Source organism: Moschus berezovskii, chromosome 6 (assembly GCF_049115385.1).
Source record: "Moschus berezovskii isolate FMDL1 chromosome 6, NW_MosBer_1.0, whole genome shotgun sequence".
In the NCBI taxonomy this organism is placed as follows: domain Eukaryota; kingdom Metazoa; phylum Chordata; class Mammalia; order Artiodactyla; family Moschidae; genus Moschus; species Moschus berezovskii.
The window spans coordinates 39,289,329-39,316,138 of NC_142465.1; the positions used below are offsets into that span (position 1 = coordinate 39,289,329).

The 26,810-nt window shown below is 42.2% G+C and overlaps 1 protein-coding gene across 2 annotated transcripts in view; it reads right to left on the reverse strand.

Moving 5' to 3' along the window:
- ANO6 (anoctamin 6) overlaps nt 1-26,810 on the reverse strand; it is a 251,097-nt gene that overhangs the window by 176,772 nt on the left and 47,515 nt on the right. Inside the window, exon 2 of one of the 2 annotated variants that reach the window (XM_055394406.2) lies at nt 20,600-20,659. The exons of the other annotated variant lie outside the window; for it this stretch is intronic. Within the exon in view, the coding sequence (XP_055250381.1) occupies nt 20,600-20,659 (60 nt within the window). The remainder of the gene's footprint in view (nt 1-20,599; nt 20,660-26,810) is intronic. 2 annotated transcript variants of the gene reach the window in all.

Consider the following 26,810-nt stretch of genomic DNA (forward strand, 5'->3'; position numbering starts at 1 on the left):
GTCAGGGCGGGTGGGGAAGCAAGTCAAGGGTTCTCAAGCAGAAACCTTGTTGTGTTGAAGGCTATGATTAAAAGAAGTCAGTATAACTGAAGAGTGAAGGCTTTAGAGGTTGAGGAATAAAGTGCGGCTGAAGAGGAGGTAGGGGGAAAGGACACACGCACTGCCAGGTAAGCAGAGAATGGCATCCCAGTGCTTTTGAGTGCTCTGCCGATCCCTGAGTTGGGGAGGTCTCCTGGAGAAGGGAATAGCAACCCGCTCCAGTATTCCTGCCTGGAGAATCCCATGGACAGAGGCGCTTGGTAGGCTATAATCCATGAGGTTGCAGAGTTGAACAGGACTGAAGCCACCAAGCATGCATGCACATGCCGTGGCAAGACGAGACACAACAGACCAGTTGCTAGACACTGTCAACAGTGAGTCAGGCTGTCGCTGGCACCAACCGCCACCTGTTTCCTAAAGATGTCACTTGCTCCACAGATCAGCAGTAAGCACTGGTCCTGAGAAGGGCTCGTGCCCCAAACAGCTCCCATAGGGCAGCCTGAGACCTCATTTCATTGCCTGTGTGGCTCCCTTTCAAGTAGCAGCTTGTGGAGGGCAAGAAGCTTTTCATTAGAAAAACCCAGTGTTGGTGCAAAGACCCATGAAGTAATGCCAGTGAGGGGTCACACTGTGGCAGAGCAGACACAAAGCTGTGTGACCTTGGGCACATGTGTAACTTCTCTGAGCCTCTGGTTCCTCATCATATTGTGACAATGAAACAGGAGGACAAGTCTTTGCTCAAACTATCATACAACTGAACTCATTTCACACGCTAGCAAGATAATGCTCAAAATCCTTCAAGCTAGGCTTCAACAGTATATGAACCGAGAATTTTCAAAAGTACAAGCTGGATTTAGAAAAGGCAGAGGAACTAGAGATCAAATGCCAACATCCATCTATGATCAAATGCCAGATCATAGAAAAAGCAAGGGAATTCCAGAAAAACATCTACTTCTGCTTCATTGACTATGTTAAAGCCTTTGGCTATATAGATCAAAACAAACTGGAAAATTCTTAAAGATGGGAATACCAGACCACCTGACCTGCCTCCTGAGAAATTTGTATGCAGGTCAAGAAGCAACAGTTAGAATCAGACATGGAACAATGGACTGATTCCAAATTGGGAAAGGAGTACATCAAGGTTGTGTACTGTCAGCCTGCTTATTTAACTTCCATGCAGAGTACATAATACAAAATGCTGGGCTGGATGATTCACAAGGTGGACTCAAGACTGCCAGGAGAAATAACAACTGCAGATATGCAGATGATACCATGCTAACGGCAGAAAGTGAAGAGAAACCAAAGAGCCTCTGATGTGGGTAAAAAAAAGAGTGAAAAAGCTGGCTTGAACTTCAACAGTCAAAAAAATAAGATCATGGCATCCAGTCCCATCATTCATGTTGCTTGCTAAGTCACTTCAGTTTTCTCTGACTCTTTGGGACCCCACGGACTATAACCCACCAGTCCATAGGATTGGATTGTGGATAGGATTCTGTCCTCTGTCCATGGGATTCTCCAAGCAAGAATACTGGAGTGGGTTGCCATGACCTCCTCCAGGGTCATGGAGTGGGTTGCCATGACCTTCCTCCAGGGATTGAACTCACATCTCTTATGTCTCCTGAATTGGCAGGCAGGTTCTTTACCACTGAGCCACCAGGAGAAGCCCTTTGGTCCCATCACTTCATGGCAAATAGATGGGAAAAAGTGGAAGCAGTGACAGATTTATCTTCTTGGGCTCCAAAATCACTTCAGACAGTGACTGCAGTCACAAAATTAAAAGACACCTGTTCCTTAGAAGAAAAGCTATGACAAACCCAAAGAGCATATTAAAAAGCACAGACATCACTTGGCCGACAAAGGTTCATAGAGTCAAAGCAATGGTTTTTCCAGTAGTCATGTACAGATGTGTGAGCTGGACCATAAAGAAGGCTGAGCACTGAAGAATTGATGCGTTCATACTGTGGTGCTGGAGAAGACTCTTGAGAGTTCCCTGGACAGCAAGGAGATTAAACCAATCATTCCTAAAAGAAATCAACCCTGAAAATTCACTGGAAGGACTGATGCTGAAGCTGAAGCTCCAGTACTTTGGCCACCTGATGCCAAGAGCCATCTCACTGGAAAAGACCCTGATGCTGGGAAAGGCTGTGAGCAAGAGGAGAAGGGATGGCAGAGGATGAGATGGTTAGATAGCATCACTGACTCAAACTCCAGGAGATAGTGAAGGACAGGGAAGCCCGGCGTGCTACAGTCAATGGGGTTGCAGAGTCGGAATGACTTGGCAACTGAACAACAAAAGTACTGGAGCAAAGGGGGACAATGAAACAGAAACCCAGGATGATACCCAAGTTTCTGACTTTTTGCAAATGGGGAGGATGAAAGTATCGAGATGGGATGTGGAAAGGCAGGTTCAGGGAGATGGAATTCGGAAGTGAATCAATGCTCTTGAGCATGAGACATCTGAACGTGTCCAGGAAGCAGTCAGATGTGGGGCCTGGAGGTCAGAAGAGGTCAGTATTGGACACATACGTACAATGGTGAGTCATCAGCTCATTGATGGTGTGTAAAGCCCTGGGAACGAATGAGCGTGCAGAGTGAGAAGCAGGCCTAAGCCACAACTTGAAGAATTCTCCACATTCAGAGGTCCCCAAAAGGAGATGACAGCAAAGGATCAACAAATGGCTAGCAGGTAGAAGGGAATTTCAAGAACAGAATGGAAAACTGTGCTGAAAGCTACTCAGAGACCTGGTAAGACAGGATGGGAATGTACTCACTGGAGGCAGAGACACACAGAACTTGGATGACTCTGAGAAACCACACGAGCGATGAGAAACAGTATTAGACCATCAAGAGTAAAGGTCAGTCCAGTTCAGTCGCTCAGTCATGTTCGACTCTGCGACCCCATGAATCACAGCACGCCAGGCCTCCCTGTCCATCACCAACTCCCGGAGTTCACTCAAACTCACGTCCATCGAGTCGGTGATGCCATCCAGCCATCTCATTCTCTGTCGTCCCCATCTCCTCCCGCCCCCAATCCCTCCCAGCATCAGAGTCTTTTCCGGTGAGTCAACTCGGCATGAGGTGGCCAAAGTATTGGAGTTTCAGCTTTAGCATCAGTCCTTCCAGTGAACACCCAGGACTGATCTCCTTTAGGATGGACTGGTTGGATCTCCTTGCAGTCCAAGGGACTCTCAAGAGTCTTGAGCTATAGTACATCTAGACATTTAAGAAATTCTAAAGGGGTACAGAGAAAATGTGGGGAGAGACAGACAGGGATATTAGTGTCTAAGAAGATATCTAGCTCTTTAATTTTTAATATAGGGGTACCAGAGAACTAGGGGGCTTCCCAGGTGGCTCAGTAGTAAAGAATCCACCTGACAACGCTGGAGATGCCAGAGACGCAAGTTTGATCCCTGGGTCAGGAAAATCCCCTGCAGTAGGAAATAGCAACCCATTCCAGTATTCTTGCCTGGAGAATCCCATGGACAGAGGAACCTGGAGGCTACAGTCCATAGGGTCACAAAGAGTCAGACACACCTGTCATGACTGACCACACACACCAGAGCATTAATTCCCTTATTTCTTCAGTTGTTCAGAAACTGTGTATTAAGCACCAGAACATCATCTTTGGGGAGCTTCAATCTGCCAGAGGACAGAGGCAATAAACAAATACCCATTTGCATATTTCAGGTGGGGAGAAATGCTTTAAAAACAAGTAAAGCATGTGAAGGGGACACAGAGTAAAAGCAATATTTCAAATGAGTCAGAGGGCCAGCTCGGAGTGGGTGGCATTTGAGAGAGAACTGAATGAAGTGCAGGAGAAGGAATTCTAGACAGGCGGGGGCTGGGAGGTGAGAGGGGATAAGGACAGTGTTCTGGGGCAGGGCTAGGGGGTGCAGCTTGTCAGGGAATATGAGAGTCTGGTGTGTCCAGGGCACTTCAAGAGACAGGTAGGGCAGGCAGGGCACTTCAAGAGACAGGCAGGGCAGGAAGAGATGGGGAAGAGTGGGAGCAGGGGCCTTAAGGGCAACATGGCTGAGATTCGAACTGTATACTATTTGGAGGGAATTCACTGAAGATCTTATAAAAGTCTAACACAGAAGCATCCCTGTGACTGTTGTCTGAACTTGGAGCAAAAGGTACACAGCTGAGGCTCACTTAGGCAGTGGTTGCAGAATTCCCACAAGATTTGGTGGTAGTCTGTATTTGGATTTAGGAGTGTGGGCGGGAGGTTAGGAGCACTTACATTTGGAATGGATGCTAATGGTTCACATATGAGATGGGAGAGAAAGGCAGGGATCATAGATGACCAGTTTCATGGTTGGGCAACTGGGTAGAGCCATTGCTGAGATGAGAAACAACAGGCATGCGGGGTTAGAAAAGAAATCAAAAACTGGGTTTTGGCCGTGTCAAATTTGAGGTATCTATTAGACAAACAAGTAAAGAGGTAAAACGGGCAGCTGCAAAGCAAGGGAGAGATAGGAATTGAAGATAAGTCTGTGAAGTCATTAGCATATCAATTTAAGGTATTTGAGGCCCTGAAAGTGAAGGAGATCACTGAGGAGTAAGTTAAGATGGGGAATAGGACAGAGAACAAAGCCCTCGGGGCTGCAAAGTTTCAGGGCCAGGAATGGAGAAAGACAGATCCAGCAGAGGAGACAGAAGAAAGGAGGGAGTTGTGAGCAGAATCAAGATGGAGGAGCATCAAAGAAGCCAAGTAAAGAAAGAATTTCAGGAAGGAGGGAGTGGTCGGCCAAGCCCAGGGCTGCTGAGATAAGCAGGAGCTCCAGAAGAAAGTGCAGGGGCCTCTGTGACTCATGATGAATGAACGATGCTCTGAGATAACATTCCTGGAATAGGGACACTTTCTGAGCACTAACTCTGTATCAAAGTTGTAAGTAGATACACAGCAATCAAGCTGTTACTGTTCTTGTCTTACTGACAGGGCAACTAAGGCACAGAGGTCAGGTCTATTGCCCACCATCACACAGCACATAGTAGAGCCAGGGTTCTCCAGCTCAGGAACTGCAAGGCAAAGCATAAACGATCAATCATTTTGCTTTGCTGCCTCCCTCACATCAAAGGCATGATGTCTGAGCGAAATCACAAAATTCTATCTGACACTGTATGTCTTGTGGCTAAAAATAGCCACTGCTGACCATTCCTTTCCTCCCTTTAAAATAATGACAATGAATACACTGGAACTCTTGAGGGTCACTACAATAACGACATGTCATTTTAAAATCAGAACTTTATAAGATATTGTGAGGACGTGCTTTTAACTGTGTCACATAAGTCTGTAAATGTTAACTTACTGGTGTTTAATAACAACTCTAGGGGAAACTAAGGCCCAGCCTTCTTCCACCAGTACAGCAAATGCTCAGAGTTAATAACCAGGCTCTTTTGGAGATATCTTCATTCTCATGAAAGGCCATGTTAAGGGAAAAATACAAGGACTCTGGAATTACAGACAGGATTCAGATTCTGGCTCTGCTCCCTAGTGGAAAGGTGAGTACAGACCTCTTCACATGCAAAAATCAATGTGAATAATTCCTAATTTGCTGGGCAGTCATATTTGATGGCACAATATGGGTGAAAACACTAAACATGGTGTCTTACATATTTAGTAGACTCTTCCTTTCCCTCCTTCCCCTTGGATGTACTCCTGAGCATTTAAAATTGGTGAGACAGAAGTTGGTTACTTAGCAAAAACCTTTATTGGTTTAATTTTTCATCCAAGTAGCAGCAAAGAAGAGCCTCGAAAAGTGGTTCTTTAAAATTTCTTACCTTAAGAAGTTATACAAATGTTGACTTTTATTCCATAATATAATCAAATTATAATATGAAATGTTGTATATTTACCTCCAGCTAAGTAACTTAGCTTTCTCTAGAAATTTTTAAGGACATTAGTTTGAGAAAGACTTCCCAGTGAACAGTGGCTTCACTTATACTCTGCCACATTGCTGCTTACGTGGAATACGAAAACTCTGAACCTATGAAATCTTAGTAAGACTTCAGAAAGATTACATACACATGGGTCATTACTGGCTACTGACTGCAAGCCCTTTACATCCATCTTAACATCCACCCAACAATGTAGCCCAGTTGGTAGACCTGACTCCAAAATCTTTTAACTCTGAATTCTCCAAATGAGAAAAACAGCAACTTTCTGCTATCCTACATGGAGCCTCCAGGCCACCTGTAAGGTAAAGAGATACTGACTATATTCTAAGACAAACTTCTGTAATGGCTATAATGGTAAACATAAATAATGAAAATTGGAACCAATTTTCAAATAACAAGGTAACAGGAAAAACATGACCTTAAGCAAACTGAGATGACATAAGACTGATAGTTTCTCATTGTTATTTTCATTTTTTATTGTTCAGGTATATATATATATATATTCAGATTATTTTCATTATGGTTTATTACAAGATACTGAATATAGTTCCATTGATTTTTATGTCAATTTCTGTGCCAATACCATTCTGTTTTGATTATTATAGCTTTGTAGCACTGTCTAACGTCTGGAAGGGTTATGCCTCCAGTTTTGTTTTTCTTCAGTACTGATTTGGCAACTCTGGTTTTTTTGGGGCTCAATATAAGTTTTAGAATTATTTGTTTTAGTTCTGTGAAAAATGTCCTGGGAATTTTGACAGAGGTCACATTAAATCTGCAGAGTGCTATAAGTATTAAGAGCATTTTAACAATGTTATACCATCTTCCAATCCAAGAGCATGGTATTCCCCTCATTTCTTTGAATCACCTTCAGTATCCTTTATCAATCTTTTGTAGTTTGCAGCATAGAGGTCTTTCGATTTCTTTGCTAAGTTGACACCTAGATTTTTCTCTCTGTGTGTATGTATGTGTTTGGTGTGATTATGAATGAGGTCTTTACTTTTGCTTTCTGATATTTCATTGTAGGGCAAAGAAATACTACAGGTTTCTATATATTAGTTTTGTATCCTGCTACCTTGCTTAATTTATCAGTTCTAATAGTTTCCATGTGGCATATTTAGGCCTCTATAAAACACCATGTTATCTGCAAATAATGACAATTTTACCTCTCCATTTTCAATTTGGATACTTTATTTCTTTTGCTTGTCTGACTGTTGTGGCTAGGACTTCCAATACTATGTCGAATAGAAATGGTGAGAGTGGGTGTCTTTGCCTTACTCATGAATTTGGTAAAAAAGCTTTCAGATTTCACCTTAAGTATTATGTTGGTTGTGGGTTTGTAATAAATGGCTTTTATTATGTTGAGAAATGTTCCCTCTTATACCCACTTTGGTGAGAGATTTTTGGATGTTGAATTTTATAAAAAAAATTTTGGCCTCTATTGAGATGATCATATGATTTTTTTCTTTTGTTAATGTGGTATATCACATTGATTTGTGTATGCTGAACCATCCCTGCTACCCTGGAATGAATCCAACTTGATTATGGTGTATGATCATTTTTTTTTTAATTGTTGGATTTGGTTTGGCAATATTTTGTTGAGAATTTTCTCATGTATATTCAAAGGTATTTACCTGTCATCATTTTCTTTATTCATGGACTCTTTGTATGATTTTGGTATAAGGGTGATGGTGGGTTCACAGATGAATTTGGGAGTATTCCCTTCTCTTTAATCTTCAGGAATAGTTTAAGAAGGACTAGTTTAAGTTCTTCTTTATATATTTGGTAGAATTCCCCAGTGAAGCGTTCTGGTCTTGACTTTTGTTTGTAGGGAGCTTTATTATGATTATTATAGATTCTATTTCACTTTTAGTGATTTGTCTGTTCAAAATATCTTTTTTCTTGATTCAGTTTGGCAGGGTATATATTTCTAGAAACTTATTCACTTCTTCTAGGTTGCCAAATTGTTCACAGCATTTTCTTCAGATTTTTTGTATTTCGGTGGTATCAGCTGTCTTTTTCAGTGAGTCAGTTCTTCACATCAGGTGGCCAAAGCATTGGAGCTTCGATTTCAGCATCAGTCCTTTCAATGAATACTCAAGGCTGATTTCCTTTCAGATTGACTGGTTTTATCTCCGTGTACTCCAAGGGACTCTCAAGAGCATTCTCCAACACCATAGCTCAAAAGCATCAATTCTTTGGCACTCAGACTTCTTTATGGTCCAACTCTCACATCCATACATGACTACTGGAAAACCATAGATTTGACTATACAGCCCTTGTCAGTAAAGCAATGTCTCTGCTTTTTAATATACTGTCTTACTGTCTGGGTTGATCATAGCTTTTTTTCCAAGGAGCAAGCGTCTTTAAATTCATGGCTGCAGTCACCATCTGCAGTGATTTTAGAGTCCAAGAAAATAAACTGTCGCTGATTCCATTGTTTCCTCAACTATTTGCCATGAATGATGGCACTGGATGCCATGATCTTCATTTTTTGAAAGTTGAGTATCAAGCCAGCTTTCTCACTCTCCTCTTTCACTTTCATCAAGAGGCTCTTCAGTTCCTCTCCACTTTCTGCCACAAGTGTGGTGTCATCTGCATATCTGAGGTTATTGATATTTCTCCTGGCAATCTTGATTCCAGCTTGTGCTTCATCCAGCCTGGCATTTCACATGATGTACTCTGCATATAAGTTAAATAAGCAAGGTGACAATATACAGTCTTGATATATTCCTTTCCCAATTTTGAACCAGTCCATTGTTCCATGTCTGGTTCTAACTCTTGAACTACTTCTGCTACATCCTATGGATTTTTGTTTTTTTTATATATATACATATAAAATTTATTTTACTGGAAGCAAATTACCTTACATTAATATATTGGTTGGTTTTGCCATACATTGACATGAATCCGCCCCAGGTGTACATGTGTTCCCTTTCTTGAACCCCCCTCCCACCTCCCTCTTCCCCATAACCTCCCTCCAGGTCATCCCCGTGCACCAGCCCCACACATCCTGTATCATGCGTCGAACCTGGACTGGTCACATATGATAATATACATGCTATAATGCCGTTCTCCCCAATCATCCCATTTTCACCTTCTCCCACTGAGTCCCAAAGACTGTTCTATATGCCTATGTCTCTTTTACAGTCTCGTATACAGGGTTCCGGAGAAGGCAATGGCAAGCCACTCCAGTACTCTTGCCTAGAAAATCCCACGGATGGAGGAGCCTGGTAGGCTGCAGTCCGTGGGGTCGCTGGGGGTCAGACATGACTGAGCGGCTTCACTTTCACTTTTCACTTTCACACATTGGAGAAGGAAATGGCAACCCACTCCAGTGTTCTTGCCTGGAGAATCCCAGGGAGGGGGGAGCCTGGTGGGCTTCCGTCTATGGGGTCACACAGAGTCGGACAAGACTAAAGTGACTTAGCAGCAGCAGCAGCAGCATACAGGGTTCAGGTTACCATCTTTCTAAATTCCATATATATGCGTTAGTATACTGTATTGATGTTTTTCTTTCTGGCTTACTTCACTCTGTATAATAGGCTGCCATTTCATCCACCTCATTAAAACTGATTCAAATGCATTCTTTTTGATTGCTGAAAAATACTCCATTGTGTATATGTACCAAAGCTTTCTTATCCATTCATCTGCAGATGGACATCTAGGTTGCTTCCATGTCCTGGCTATCAGAAACAGTGCTGCAATGAACACTGGAGTACATGTGTCTCTTTCAATTCTGGTTTCCTTGGTGTATATGCCCAGGAATGCAATTGCTGGATCATATGGCGGTTCTATTTCCAGGTTTTTGAGGAATCTCCACACTGTTCTCCACAGTGGCTGAACTAATTTGCATTCCCACCAACAGTGTAAGAGGATTCCATTCTCTCCACACCCTCTCCAGCATTTATTGCATGTAGACTTTTGGATAGCAGCCATTCTGACTGGTGTGAAATGGTATCTCAGTGTGGTTTTGATTTGCATTTCTCTGATGATGAGGGATGTTGAGCATTTTTTCATGTGTTTGTTAGCCACCTTTATGTCTTCTTTGGAGAAATGTGTGTTTAGTTCTTTGGCCCATTTTTTTATTGGGTCACTTATTTTTCTGGAATTGAGCTGCAGGAGCTGCTTGTATATTTTGCAGATTAATCCTTTATCAGTTGCTTCATTTGCTATGATTTTCTCCCATTCTGAAGGCTGTCTTTTCACCTTACTTATAGCTTCCTTTGCTATGCAGAAGCTTTTGATTTTAATTAGGTCCCATTTGTTTATTTTTGCTTTTATTTCCAATATTCTGGGAGGTGGGTCTTGGAGGATCCTGCTGTGATTTATGTCGGAGAGTGTTTTGCCTACGTTCTCCTCTAGGAGTTTTATAGAATCTGGTCTAACATTTAGCTCTCTAATCCATTTTGAGTTTATTTTGGTGTATGGTGTTAGGAAGTGTTCTAGTTTCATTCTTTTACAAGTGGCTGACCAGTTTTCCCAGCACCACTTGTTTAAGAGACTGTCTTTTCTCCATTTTATATTTTTGCCTCCTTTGTCAAAGATAAGGTGTCCATAGGTGTGAGGATTTATCTCTGGGCTTTCTATTTTGTTCCATTGATCTATATTTCTGTCTTTATGCCAGTACCATACTGTCTTGATGACTGTGGCTTTGTAGTAGAGCCTGAAGTCTGGCAGGTTAATTCCTCCAGTTCCATTCTTCTTCTTCAAGATTGCTTTGGCTATTCTAGGTTTTTTGTATTTCCATACAAATTGTGAGATTATTTGTTCTAGTTCTGTGAAAAATATTGTTGGTAGCTTGATAGGGATTGCATTGAATGTATAAATTACTTTGGGTAGTATACTCATTTTCACAATATTCATTCTTCCAATCCACGAACATGGTATATTTCTCCATCTATTAGTGTCCTCTTTGATGACTTTCACTAGTGTTTTATAGTTTTCTATGTACAAGTCTTTTGTTTCCTTAGGTAGATATATTCCTAAGTATTTAATTCTTTTTGTTGCAACAGTGAATGGAATAGTTTCCTTAATTTCTCTTTCTATTTTCTCATTATTAGTGTATAGGAATGCAAGGGATTTCTGTGTGTTGATTTTATATCCTGCAACTTTACTGTGATTAGCTCTAGTAGTTTTCTGGTAGAGTCTTTAGGGTTTTCTGTGTAGAGGATCATGTCATCAGCGAACAGTGAAAGCTTTACTTCTTCTTTTCCAATTTGTATTCCTTTTATGTCTTTTTCTGCTCTGATTGCTGTGGCCAAAACTTCCAGAACTATGTTGAATAGTAGTGGTGAGAGTGGGCACCCTTGTCTTGTTCCTGACTTTAGGGGAAATGCTTTCAATTTTTCACCATTGAGGACAATGTTTGCTGTGGGTTTGTCATATATAGCTTTTATTATGTTGAGATATGTCCCTTCTATTCCCACTTTCTGGAGAGTTTTTATCATAAATGGATGTTGTATTTTGTCAAAGGCTTTCTCTGCATCTATTGAGATAATCATATGATTTTTATTTTTCAGTTTGTTAATGTGGTGTATTACGTTGATTGATTTGCGGATATTGAAGAATCCTTGCATTCCTGGGATAAAGCGCACTTGGTCATGATGTATCATCTTCTTAATGTGTTGTTGGATTCTGATTGCTAGAATTTTGTTAAGGATTTTTGCATCTATGTTCATCAGTGATATTGGCCTGTAGTTTTCTTTTTTTGTGGGATCTTTACCAGGTTTTGGGATTAGTGTGATAGTGGCCTCATAGAATGAGTTTGGAAGTTTCCCTTCCTCAGCAATTTTCTGGAAGAGTTTGAGTAGTATAGGTGTTAGCTCTTCTCTAAATTTTTGGTAGAATTCAGCTGTGAAGCCGTCTGGACCTGGGCTTTTGTTTGCTGGAAGATCTCCGATTACTTCCTCTAGTTCCGTGCTTGTGATGGGTCTGTTCAGATTTTCTATTTCTTCCTGGTTCAGTTTTGGCAAGGTGTACTTTTCTAGGAATTTGTCCATTTCTTCCAAGTTATTCATTTTATTGCCATATAAATGCTGATAGCATTCTCTAATAATCCTTTGTATTTCTGTGTTGTCAGCTGTGATCTCTCCATTTTCATTTCTAATTTTATTGATTTGGTTCTTCTCCCTTTGTTTCTTGATGAGTCTGGCTAGTGGTTTCTCAATTTTATTTACCTTCTCTAAGAACCAGCTTTTGGCTTTGTTGATTTTTGCTATGGTCTCTTTTGTTTCTTTTGCATTTATCTCTGCCCTAATTTTTACGATTTCTTTCCTTCTACTAACCCTGGGGTTCTTCATTTCTTCCTTTTCTAGTTTCTTCAGATGTAGAGTTAGGTTGTTTAGTTGACTTTTTTCCTGTTTCTTGAGGTGTGCCTGTATTGCTATGAACTTCCCCCTTAGCACTGCTTTTACAGTGTCCCAGAGGTTTTGGGTTGTTGTGTTTTCATTTTCATTCATTTCTATGCATATTTTGATTTCTCTTTTGATTTCTTCCATGATTTGTTCATTATTCAGCAGCGTGTTGTTCAGCCTCCATATGTTTGCATTTTTAATAGTTTTTCTCCCGTAATTGAGATCTAATCATACTGCATTGTGGTCAGAAAAGATGCTTCGAATGATTTCAATTTTTTTGAATTTACCAAGGCTAGATTTATGGCCCAGGATGTGATCTATCCTGGAAAAGGTTCCGTGTGCACTTGAGAAAAAGGTGAAATTCATTGTTTTGGGGTGAAATGTCCTATAGATATCTATTAGGTCTAACTGGTCTATTTTATCATTTAAAGTTTGTGTTTCCTTGTTAATTTTCTGTTTAGTTGATCTATCCATAGATGTAAGTGGGTTATTAAAGTCTCCCACTATTATTGCGTTCTTGTTAATTTCCCCTTTCATACTTGTTAGTAATTGTCTTACATATTGCGGTGCTCCTATGTTGGGTGCATAAATATTTAGAATTGCTATATCTTCTTCTTGGATTGATCCTTTGATCATTATGTAGTTTCCTTCTTTGTCTCTTTTCACAGCCTTTGTTTTAAAATCTATTTTATCTGATATGAGTATTGCTACTCCTGCTTTCTTTTGGTCTCTATTTGTGTGGAATATCTTTTTCCAGCCCTTCACTTTCAGTCTGTATGTGTCATTCTATTTGAGGTGGGTCTCTTGTAGACAACATATATGGGGGTCTTGTTTTTGTATCCATTCAGCCAGCCTTTTTCTTTTGGTTGGGGCATTCAGCCCATTTACATTTAAGGTGATTATTAATAAGTATGATCCCGTTGCCATTTTCTTTATTGTTTTGGGTTCCAGTTTATATACCCTTTCTGTGTTTCCAGTCTAGAGAAGATCTTTTAGTATTTGTTGGAGAGCTGGTTTGGTGATGCTGAATTCTCTCAGCTTTTGCTTATCTGTAAATCTTTTGATTTCTCCTTCATATTTGAATGAGATCCTTGCTGGGTACAGTAATCTGGGCTGTAGGTTATTTTCTTTCATCACTTTAAGTATGTCTTGCCATTCCCTCCTGGCCTGAAGAGTTTCTGCTGAAAGATCAGCTGTTGTCCTTATGGGGATCCCCTTGTGTGTTATTTGTTGTTTTTCCCTTGCTGCTTTTAATATTTGTTCTTTGTGTTTGATCTTTGTTAATTTGATTAATATGTGCCTTGGAGTATTTCGCCTTGGGTTTATCCTGTTAGGGACTCTCTGTGTTTCTTGGACTTGGATGATTATTTCCTTCCCCATTTTAGGGAAATTTTCAACTATTATCTCCTCAAGTATTCTCTCATGGTCTTTCTGTCTTCTTCTTCTGGGACTCCTATGATTCGGATGTTGGGGCGTTTAATATTGTCCCATATGTCTCTAATATTGTCCTCATTTCTTTTAATTCTTTTTTCTTTTTCCGTCTCTGTTTCATTTATTTCTACAATTCTATCTTCTAGCTCGCTTATCCTGTCTTCTGCCTCTGTTATTCTACTGTTTGTACCCTCCAGAGTGTTTCTGATCTCATCTATTGCATTATTCATTGTATATTGACTCTTTTTTATTTCCTCTAATTCCTTATTGAACATTTCTTGCATCTTCTCAATCCTTTTCTCCAGTTTATTTATCTGTAACTCCATTTTGCTTTCCAGATTTTGAATCATTTTCACAATTAAAATTCGAAATTCTTTATCGGGTAGGTTCCCTATATCTTCCTCTTTTGTTTGTGTTGGTGGGCATTTATCCTGTTCCTTTATTTGTTGGGTATTTCTCTGCCTCTTCATCTTGCTTATATTGCTTTGTTCGGGGTGGCCTTTCCGTCTTCTGGCAGTTTGTGGAGTTCTCTTTATTAAGTAGTTAACTCGTTGTGTGTGGGGTTGGATGGGTGACTTGTCAAGGTTCCCTGGTTACGGAAGCTTGTGTCGATGTTCTGGTGGGTGGAGCTGGATTTCTTCTCTCTGGAGTGCAATGAAGTGTCCAGTAATGAGTTTGAGATGTCAGTGGGTTTGGAGTGGCTTTGGGCAGCCTATTGAAGCTCAGTGCTATTCTCCTGTGTTGCTGGATAGTTTGCGTAGTATGTCTTTCACTGAAACTTGTTGACTCTTGGGTGGAGCCTGGTTTCAGTGTATGTATGGAGGCTTTTGATGAGTACCTATCAATTAATGTTCTCTGGGACAGGAGATCTCTGGTGTTCTCAGGATCTGGCCTTAAGCCTCTGCCTCTGGTTTTCAGTCTTATTCTTGCAGTAGGCTCAAGGCTTCTCCCTCTGTTACTTCCAAGGCAGTTCCTTCTGTTGAAAAAGCTCTTCTGTTTTCTGGTCTCCTCAGTGTCTAATTCCCGTCCTGACACCAGGATGTGGTGGTGGACACTTTTTTTTTTTCCCGGCTCACCTATTTCAGTCCTGCTATGGGGAGGGAGGAACAGCTAACAAATATCCCTGGCGTCTGTGGGGAGTGCTCACAGTGTCTCGGCTACACTGGGAATGCTCCCGCTCGAGGCGTGTGTGCTTTCCCTGTTTATGCTGCTTAGGCTTTAGGTTGCTCTGCTGGGAGCTGTCCGCGGCTGGCGCTGGGTTGCATGCACTTCCCAGGTCTGAGAGGCTCAGGTTCAGGTCCTCGGGTACTCGACAAAGGCGCAGACTTGGCTGGGCCTGCGTTTTGTGCCTTCCCCGGTCCTAGCAGCTCAGGTGACCAGGCGTTTGGCGAGCGTAGTCGCTGCGACTTAGCACCTTCCCGGTCCCTGCCACTCGGTTTTCTGGGAGTACAACCGGCGCACTTTCTCAGGCAGATATCGACCGGCCCAAACCCAAGAAGTCCTGGCCAGCAAGGGAGCCTGCCTGCAGCTTGGCACGGGAAGCCTCTCTGGGGCCGCGGCTGCCCCCGCCCAGGTGCTGGCTGCCCTCCCTGCCCGCAGCGGCGGGGGCTGGGGGATGGGCCGCCCGCTGCCAGCTCGCTCCGCTCAGCGCCCAGTTCTATGGGCGGGGCTGGTGGAGTCCTGGGCTGGGGCTTTTTGCAGGCTTTTCCCAGCCCTCTCGCCCTTCAGCTGCAACCTCTGCTCTGGTATCTTAAGTTCGAGCCCTCAGTTTGCCCTGGAGCGTTCAAGCCTGGTTCTCCCTCTAAGCACCGCTGCTGGCGCCTCCCTGCCCAGCCTCCACCTGCTAGTGAGGGGCATGGGAGTCTGCACCACTTCTCCGCTGAGAGTTTCCTCAGGGCACTTAGTCTGTGAGTTTTAATTATTTATGTATTTTGTCTCCCAGTTATGCGGCCCTCTGAGGTTCCACTAGCCAGTGTTTCCAGGTGTTTGGAAACTTCTCTCTTTTTTTTTTAAGCCTCCCTTCCGGGACGGAGCTCCGTCCCTCCCTCTTTTGTCTCTCTTTTTATCATTTTATCTATTTCCTACCTCCTTTCGATGACTATGGGCTGCTTTTCTGAGTGCCTGATGTCCTCTGCCGGTATTCAGAAGTTGTTTTGTGGGATTTACTCAGCGTTCAAATGTTCTTTTGCTGATTTTGTTGGGGAGAAAGTGGTCGCCCCATCCTATTCCTCCGCCATCTTCCCGTCCACCTCCATCCTATGGATTTTTGTAAGGTTGTGTTTTCATTGTCACTGGACTTGAAGAATTTTCTGATTTTTTCTTTAATTTCACCATTGATCCACTGGTTTTACTGAATAATGTTGTTTAGTCTCAATGCATTTTGTTTTTCCTGTTTTTCTTTCTGTGGTTGATTTCTAGTTCCATTCCGTTGTGCTCAGAAATGATGTTTGAAATAATTTCTATCCCCTCAAATTTGCTGAGGCTTGTTTTGTGTCCCAATGTGTGGTCAATCCTAGAGAATATTTCAGGCGCATTTGAAAAGAACGTGTATTCGGTATTTTTTGGATGTAGTGTCCTGTATATTAAGTTAAATTGTGTCATTTGATATCTCTGTTGACTTATTAATTTTGTATGGTTGATCTGTCCATTGATGTCAGAGTGGTATTAAAGTCTCCAACTCTAACTGTATTTCTGTCAATTTCCCCCTCTCTGTCTGTTAGTATTTGTTTTACATATTTAGGTGCTTCTATGTGCTCTGCTTAAGTCACTCAGTTGTATCCGACTCTGTGACCCCATGGACTATAGCCCATGAGCTCCTCTGTCCATGGGGATTCTCCAGGCAAGAATACTGGAGAGGTTTGCCATCCCTCCTCCAGAGGATCTTCCCAACCCAGGGATTGAACCTACAACGTCTCCTGCACTACAGGCAGATTCTTTACTATCTGAGCTATCAGGGAAGCCCAAGAATACTGGAGTGGGTAATCTACCCCTTCTCCAGGGGAACTTCCCAATCCAGGAACTGAACCGGGGTCTCCTGCAATGCAGGCAGATTCTGTACCACCTGAGCTACCAGGGAAGCCCAGGTGTTTCTAAATTGGGTGTACATATGTTAATGAGTGTAAAATTCTCTTCTTGTATTAATCCTTATCATTATGTAGTATCTCTTTTTCTTTCTTTTTTAAATTACTTATTTTACTTAGAGGCTGGTGACTTTACCATATTGCGCTGGTTTCTACCATACATTGACATGAATCAGTCACAGGTGTCCCCCCATCCTGTTTTTGTCTTTCTTTGCGGACTCTGTTTTGAAGCCTACTTTGTCTGATATGAGTATTGCTAACCCTATTTTCCAGCAGATTCTATTTGCATGAAATATCTTTTTCCACCCCTCCACTTTCAATCTATGTGTGTCTTTCAGCCTAAAATGAGTCCCTCATAGGCAGTATATTGTAGGTTCTTGTTTTTTTTTAATCAATCCAATATGTAACTCTATGTCTTTTGTTCAGAGCATTTCATCCAAAGACATTTGAAGTAATTCTTGATAAATATATATTTATTGCCACTTTAAACCTTATTTTCTAGTTGACTTTGTAATTCTTCTTTGTTCATTTCTTTTTGTTTGTCCTTTTGATGGTTTCCTCCTGAATTATTCTTGAGTTCCTTTGTTATTTATTTTTATGAATCTACTATATAATTTTGATTTGTGGTTACCCTGGGTTTTAAGTATGGTGCTCTGTAACTATAACGGCTGGCTTTAGACTATTAGTCATGTAAGTTCAAACACATTCTAAAAGATTTCTTTTTTACTCCCCTCCCTCCACATTTTGTGATTTTTAGGTCCTATTTGACACCTTCTTGTTTATCTTTCCTATTAATTGTAGTTATAACTACTTTCACACACACACACACACACATAAAATCTGATTTTTCCTTTTAATCTATGTCCTGGCTTAAGTAAATGATCTTCAATCATTTTATATATTTGCCTTTCCTATTATGATTTTTCCCTTTCCTATTGAGTCTTGCCTCTTTTCTATGCAGGAGATGCTGCAGACACGGTTTTGGTCCCTGGATCAGTAAGATCTCCTGGAGGAGCAAATGGCAACCAGCTCCAGTATTCTTTCCAGGAAAATCCCATGGACAGAGGAGCCTGGCAGGCTATAGTCCATGGGGTTGCAAAAAATCAGACATGACTGAGGGTCTGAGTACATCCATTCCTGAGTAGCGTGTCCAATATTTTTGGTGCCGGGGCTATTTCTGGTATAAATGCCTGCCACATCTTTCCTCAGAGCGTGCTGGGCATTATCCCCTTGATAGGGGGTGTGACTGACATTCTGGTGTCTAGTTCCTGCACTGGGTGTTGGGCAGTGCCTCCTCTTTGCTCCGTGGCTGTCACAGCCCTCTCAGTTGTGAGGTCTGCTCCACAGCTGTTGGAGCAGAAATCCTGAGGGTCAGGATCATTAAAGCTCTACTGCCTTTAAATATATAATTTGCCCCTAAGGAGGTGAGCTCTGAAGCAAGTGAGACTCATGTGGTCACAGTGAACCTATGTGCTTCCCATGCAGGTAACCAAGATTTTGCCCAAATTAGCCCAAATTCAAATTCCCTTCTCTGGTATATTCATCCCAGACCTAGTGCTAAGCTGGTGGAGGAGCCAGAGCACTGTGGCTCTAAAAACTATGGTGATTGAACTGTGGCCTGGGACCTACATTACCTCTGTGTCAGGTCTCTTCCTAGATCTGTCGACCCCAGATCTAGCTCCAAGCTTTGGTGTGAGGTGGGTGAAACTACAACACTCCTACTGAGGAGGAAACTGCTACATGCTCCTGCCTGGGACTGTCCTACATGGGATTCTGTGATGCCATCAGCCATGTCACGTGCGCACGAACAAAGTCCACTGCTGTCCAAACCTGCCCCCACTGTTGGACAGCTAATAAGCTCAGATGTCAGCCCTACCCCACCCTGTGCTGCTGCTGCTAAGTCACTTCAGTTGTGTCCGACTCTGTGCGACCCCATAGATGGTAGCCCACCAGGCTCCGCCATCTCTGGGATTCTCCAGGCAAGAACACTGGAGTGGGCTGCCATTTCCTTCTCCAATGCATGAAAGTGAAAAGTGAAAGTGAAGTTGCTCAGTCGTGTCCGACTCTTTGCGACCCCATGGACTACAGCCTACCAGGCTCCTCCACCCGTGGGATTTTCTAGGCAAGAGTACTGGAGTGGGTTGCCATTGCCTTCTCCCACCCCAACCCTGTACATGCTTACAAAAGCATAAACCACCAGAGCCGAGCCCTGCTATGAGGTAGCTATTGAGCTCCACTGGCGGACCCATATCCTGCCCTACTGGCATTAACAATGGACCACACTTCAAGTCCTCCAGGCTGTCACCATGAAGCTAGACCAAGTCTTCTCCCCGGGTCCCTTTGCTGGAGTTTTAGGACGTTAGCACAAACTAGCTGCCCCACCTAGCATGCATTTCAGGCTTGGAAATGCAGCGAGGTGGCAGTCCTCCATGTCAGTGCTGGACTCACTCTGCCCTGACTGCTAGCAAGCCAGCATGTGCATGTTCCTCAAGAGCAGAGTCCAGGCCCCTCCAGCTTCCTATCCGTCCTGGCAGGCGTCCCAGCAGACACAGGAGTTTCACAAAGCAACCTGCCTGTGCAGACACTCTCTCCTTTATAGATCCCTGCCAGGGGAGCTGGTCTCATTATTTTCAGTCCTACTCAGTTCCATGGGGATCTTTCCTGAGCAGCTCTGGTCATTTAAGAGATCTTCCCCTACTGTCTGGCTGGTTTTTTGTGAGAATTATTCTATTTGTAGATATAATTCTTGATATGCTTATGTGAGGAGTGAGTTTTGTATCCTTCTATTCCGCCATCTTGATCTCCTCAGTAGTCTTTTAACCAGTTGAACAGACTTTGAAATACTAACCCAGAGAAGCCAAAGGATTTAATTCAGCTATGCTAGTGGATGTGGTTATTCAGTTACATACACAACATGATAAAGGGAATTAAAAAAAAAATTACGAAAGAGTATTATTTTCAATTTGTCTTAAGGTAACGCTAGGTGCTCCTTTTCACTGATGCTACACACACTTGTGTGTAGGGCTTCCCTTGTAGCTCAGTCAGCAAAGAATCTGCCTGCAACACAGGAGACCTGGTTCGATTCCGGGGTTGGGAAGATCCCCTGGAGAAGGAAATGGCAACCCACTCCAGTATTCTTGCCTGGAGAATCCCATGGACAGAGGATCCTGGTAGGTTCCCAGTCCATGGGGTTGCAAGAGTCAGACACGACTTAGCAACTACACCACCACCACCACACACACTTGTAAGTGTGCTATTTGGAAGTCCCTAGATGTTATAAACACGCTTTACCCGGAGCAACAGGTAAAGTCACAGAAATCTTGCTTTCATTACTTTGTCATCAAAATCTCCTTGATAAAACTCTCCCCTTCCCAAACTCTCTCTCTTGCAAGGTAAGGGTGGGCAGTCTTTGTGTTTGAGATCATGACCCACAGCAGAGTGGGCGGCTGGAGAGGAAACAATAACATTTGCTCTCAGAAGCTACTTTCAAAAGGAGTAGATTATTTTTAACAACTCATGAGGGCTAACCGGCAAACAAAGAGTTAGGGAACTTCAATTCACCAAATATTATCCTCAGACTGTCAGCTCTAGAAGGACAAGGCCCCTGTCTTTCTTGTCCTTTCGTTAACTTGCCAGCATGTGAAGAAGAAGACACTACTGAGCATGCACTTCTTCATCCTATGCCAGCAAATTACCAAAAGGACAAGACAGACATGGATCCTGTCCTTCTAGAGCTGACAGTCTGAGGGGAATGGTAAGGAAAGTGCTGTTAAATATAAAGGATGGACATCTTACCCAGGCTGGATGGGAGAGTGGGAGGAGCCATTAAAGGCCTCTTGGAGGCAGGAACATTACCTAAAGGATGAGGAGGCATCAATAAATACAACAAACAAATACACCTGGGCCAGGCTAGGCAGCAGACAAACCAGTCAAAGGCGTCAGACCTGAATTTCAGACCTGCTTGTACAACAACCAGGATCCGACCTTGAGCAAGCCATCTGACCTTTTCAGTTCTCCTTTTCCTTATCTATGATATGGAATGGTTAGATTGTGTCAGTTGACCTTAACCCTTGCTGTGCATCAGAAATCGTCTGGGAGCTTTCTAAAAACCCTGGATCCTGGATCCCCTGCAAAATGTGGTTTTAATTGGTGGGGCAGTAGTTTTTTTTTGCAACAGCTTTCCAGGTGATCCTTACCCGCAGTCCGGGCTGAAAACCACTGGGTGAGATGAGCCCTCAGGCCTGCGGTTCTCAACCCTTGTTTCAGCGTCACATCCTCCCAGTGTAGCCTGCATTCCCGGAAATTAAGCGAGACTCTCTGGGGTGGGACCCTGGCATCAGTATTTTTGAAGGTTCCCAGGCTGATTCCCTGGTGCAGCTCAGGCTGAGAACCACTGTTTGAGGCCCTCTCGCGACTTCAGTTTCCGATATGGCCAGTGAAAGGTGGGAAAGAGAAGGAAAGAAAAGCCCATTTCTCCCATAAGAATGAGAATTTTTGTGTCAAATTAAAAAAAGACCTGAGTGCCAAAAGCTACCAATAGATTTTATACAGAGTTGTACCCCACAGTAAAGTTGATTTTGGATATGTGTATAATTCATGTTGATGCATGACAGGTAGAAAATGTCCACTCCAAAATGCTCTCAGTTCTAAATTCAAAATTCCATGAACTGCATCTATAAAATGACTCCACGGTGTGCTCTCTGCAATACTCTGAATCTGATTTGCATGGTTGACTGTAATATGAACATTACATTCCCTACCCCCAAGGTTACTTAAATCCACTTATTAGGCAATGCTGAAATAAACAAACAGTAATTAGAAACACTCCAGACTACCTTTTAAATCTGTTGCTAAATTATATTTTGCCTGCACCAAGCTCATACACACAGCATGTCTACAAGCGTCATGAAACCAAAGTCTCAGAAATATTTACATTAATAAGAGCATAAGCTACCTCTGAGACCCTCACATGGGATTCTTCAGGGATGTAAGGGCTGCTTCAGATGAAGGCTGTTCATTACTGTTATTTCCCACATCTGGGTAAATAAAGCACTGCCCACGTGTGGTTAGAAATCCCAGGAGAAAATGAACTCTCTGGAGGTCTGGAAATGAAGAACACCTCTGATAGACTGCCTCATTTCCTGAAATGAGTCAGAAATGAAAGTAATTCTTCAGAAAAGAACATCTGCATGGTGGCACAGCTTATAAAATAACAACAGATGATACCTGTGGCTAAGAGGCTGGGTCTGGGGACAGAGAGAGGGCCTAGAGAACAGGGCTGGGGCCCCTGCTCTGCACTTAATCTTGGAGCTGCTGCTGTTAGCTTGGAGGGTCTGCAAATCCAATGAGCGGCTGGGCATCCTGGTCTCAGCTGTAAATCTTGATTAGCAGTAAGACTGTTCGCATTCCATTAGAAAGCTGGCCCCTCTCCAAAGGGTCAGAGCAGCCAGAAAGGATTCATGTGTCATTGTGGACACGGAAACAGCAATTCTTGCAAGAAAAATGGTTTTGCTTAACTAGAAATAGCCTACGGCTGTTGAGTTGGGAGAGCCTTTCCCCCGGAGGAGGAAGAACCACTGTACAAAGATGACCTAAGGCTGCCCAGGGAAGGGTCTCCCTTCACATTATGCAGGAAGAAGAGGTACTAGCACAGGGTCAGGGACAGGAAGGTGAGAAAGACAAGCACCTTTCACAACAACAATCCCAATAAGAACCAAGAAACAGGAAGGTGATAAACACAGGCTGTTGTCACCAAAAACAGGTGTCAGTTATTTTTATTAGGTGACCTGTTTGTTACTATTCTTTCCATGACGGGTATTTAAAAGAACTCCATTGTTTATAAAGGCGGGGGGTGGGGGTGGCTGGGGAGATTGGAAACAACCTGAGTGCCTATTAATAAATGGCTAGTTAAATTAAAATCTGGTACGCATACAACGGGATATTAGATAGGCATTTAAAAGAAGGCCGATTCAGAGCATCTGCAGACATAATATGTACTCTGAATAATACATTAGGGCCCGAGAAAAAAATGCTCCTGGACTCCATATAGTAAACATGTATTGGTGTAAATGTTTTTAAAGAAGCTGCCTTATAGTAGAAGGAGGGGGCTAGGAGGGTGTCATTCTTCCTTTTACAACCTCAATACAGTCTGAGTTATCTTTTCATGTACCTATCACCCCACTGCTTTTAAATAACAGGCATTAACTAGGAAGGCTATTTTTGGTTTTCTCTTTATACTAGTCTCTCTCTAAGTAAAACAAATGAATGCTATTTTAAATAGATATCATGGGGTGAACTGTGTCTCCTCAACTGTAGAAGCCCTAATTCCTGATACCTCAAAATGTGACTCTATTTGGAAACAGGCCTCTAAAGAGATGATGAAGTTAAAATGACATTGTTAGAGTGGGCCCTAGCCCAATTTGATTGGTGTCCTTTAAAAAAGAGGAAATATGGATATGGAAAGACCTTGGAGATGGTCACACACAGGGGAAGGACCATGTGAGGACACAGTGAGAAGGTGAGGTCTGCAGGCCAAGGAGAGAGGCCCCAGAAGAAACCACATCTGCTGACACCCTGACCTTGGGCTTCACAGGCTACAGAGCTGTGAGAAAATAAACGCTAGTGCTCAACCCTCCCAGTCTGGTATTTTGTAGGGAAGTCCTGATACACTAACACAGTACAAGTAGACCTTATTTTATTGCACTTCATTTACTGCACTTTGCAGATACTGCCTTTTTAAAAAAACAAAAGCAAATTGAAGGTCTGGGGGAATCCTGCATCGAGCAAGTCTATTGGTACCATTTTTCCAAAACAGCATTTTGTACTTCATGTCTCTGTGTCACATTTTGCTAATTCTCACATTTCAAACTTTTTCACTGTTGTTATATTTGTTACAGCAATCTGAGATCAGCAATAATAACTGACATTATTATTGTAACTGTTTTGGGGCGCTATGAACTGCACCCACATAAGACAACAAATTATACATATTGTGTATGTTCTGACTGCTCCACTGACCAGCTGTTCCCCATCCTGCTCCTTCGCCCTGGGTCTCCCTATTCCCTGAGATACCTACCACAATATTGAAACTAGGCTAATTAATAACCCTACAAGGGCCTCTTCAGTATTCAAGTGAAAGGAAGAGTCAAGGGATGTGGCAAACTCCATTGTTGTGTTATTTTAAGAAACTGACACAGAAACCACCACCCTGATCAGTCAGCAACCATCAATATCAAGGCAAGACCTTCCATCAGTAAAAAGTCAGATGACTTTCTGACTTTCAGGTAATGGTTAGTACTTTTTAGCAATAAAACAGTATTAAATGAAGTTATGCATATTGTTTATATGACATAATGCTATTATATACTTAACAGACTACAGAATAGTGTAAACTTTTATATGCAGTGGGAAATCAAAAAAATGTTGACTTGCTTTATCACAATATTCACTTTATTGTGAGGTTTGCTTTGTTGCATTCTTTGCTTCATCATGGTGGTCTGGAATCGAGCCCACAATATCTCCCAGGAAAGATTGTATATACACAAATAGATGGATGTAATTCAGGCTAACATTACATGGAGAGAGGTACCCACAAGTCTTCAGTGGTCAAAGCCCCACCATGTCTGCAATGATGTAGATGGCCTCATCTGACATGTGAAGAAATTGAGGCTCATTGTGCTTCTGACTAAATCAGGGTGACCCCATTTAGTGACTTGAGCCAGGACTAGAACAGGTTTCCCATCTCAGCCAGGACTCAGTCCATTTATGTCATTTATCTTTTACGATATTTTTAACAAATCCCATAACTCAAAGGACTAACTCAAAGTTCAAGATATTTTATTAGTGTCTTTTAAAGGCTTAGCTTATATTCAAAAGTCTTTCTTCTGGTGCTGATAACTAATGAAGAAGAAGGTAAAACCATAATACTATTAATCAATTTAAAAAATAAAAGATTTGGTATCTGGGTTTCTAAAAAAAAATCCAAAGAAACAGCCGTATGACATATTTATGTGCCCATCTAAATTTTTATACTTTAATACACGTGGTCTCAGGTCACAATACAATATATTTTATTAAAGTATGATAGTCCAAGGCTAAAATTTATGAAATTTTATATATTTTTATAATCAATCCTTCCTTTAAAAAGTAGAGTTTAGTAATCAAAGATAAACTGAAACAGACTTTACTTATAGATTCCATAACCCAGAAGTAGGCTGAGATTCAGGCACATGAAAAGAAGATCAAAACTTAAAGACAGATATCTGGTACAGTCAGTGTAGGTCACGTTCAGAGGAAGACAGACTCGTTGTTGCTTTGACTGGTTAGGGAAAGTTTCACCAAGGGCAAGAGTTGGAAACCAATTTGGGATTAGACATGTAGAGGCTAAGGAGAGGTGATGTGTCCAGGTCTGCCTGGGCACTGAGTATAAAATTTTTAACCAAGAACTGTGTACCTAAGATCCTAACAGAGTGCTTGGTACATAGGTGTTGGCCTGTGCTGGGGCAGTGGGGAAAAATACAGTATGCCTACCCTGGGGTCTGTGCGGCAGGTCCTGTAAGGAGGTTGTAGGATATAAAGGAAAAGAAGTTGGGGCCGACCTGTAGACTGATTAAAGTCTGGGGAGGCTTTAAAGGTGTTTCTAAAAAAGAATATTAAAGAACACAGATGGGACCAGCACTGACGTGCAGACCAGACCAGGGGTAGTAGGGAAACGACAAGAATCAATCAATCAATGGATTACTCAAAGGAGATAATCAGGTGACCTACTGGAAAAAGTGTCAGATTCCTAATCTATAATATAGGCATCACACTATCCTATCTCCATACCTATGCCTGTGAGCACTAAAATGGGCACAACACATAACCTGACAGGATCATCATGAGTATTCCATGCTGGAAGCTAGACAAAGAAATGAGTGAGAGAAAACTGTGAGATGCAGAAGCAGGATGTGTCTCCTTGGATTCTCAAGTCCCTTAAACAGAGGATGGATATGGTTGTTTTGGAAGTGCCGTGTACAGTATTCATTCCTTATTTCTCAAGAACTTAATATATCAAATACAGGAGACCTAAAACAGGAAAATCAGATGTCTGAAATGATCTTTAAAAGTCAAGATACTCCAAAATCAATATTTAAGTTGGTTTTGTATAAAAGTAACTATACAAGTTAAGGCTAATCAGTTTTCAAACACTAAATTAACAGTTCGGTTCAGTTCAGTCGCTCAGTTGTGTCCGACTCTTTGCAACCCCATGAACCACAGCACGCCAGGCCTCTCTGTCCATCACCAACTCCTGGAGTCCACCCAAACTCAGGTCCATTGAGTCGGTGATGCCATCCAACCATCTCATCCTCTGTCATCCCCTTCTCCTCCTGCTTTCAAATCTTTCCAAACATCAGGGTTTCAGCTTCAACATCAGTCCTTCCAATGAATACCCAGGACTGATTTCTTTTAGGATGGACTAATTGGATCTCCTTGCAGTCCAAGGGACTCTCAAGCGTCTTCTCCAACACCACAGTTCAAAAGCATCAATTCTTCTGTGCTCAGCTTTCTTTATAGTACAACTCTCACATCCATACATGACTACTGGAAAAACCATAGCCTTGACTAGATGGACCTTTGTTGACAAAATAACATCTCTGCATTTTAATATGCTGTCTAGGTTGGTCATGACTTTCCTTCTAAGGAGTAAGCATCTTTTAATTTCATGGCTGCAATCACCATCTGCAGTGATTTTGGAGCCCCCCAAAATAAAGTCAGCCATTGTTTCCACTGTTTCCCCATCTATTTGCCATGGAGTGATGGGACTGGATGCCATGATCTTTGTTTTCTGAATGTTGAGCTTTTAGCCGGCTTTTTCATTCTCCTCTTTCACTTTCATCAAGAGACTCTTTAGTTCTTCTTCACTTTCTGCCGTACAGGTGGTGTCATCTGTATATCTGAGGTTATTGATATTTCTCCTGGCAATCTTGATTCCAGCTTGTGCTTCATCCAGCCCAGTGTTTCTCAT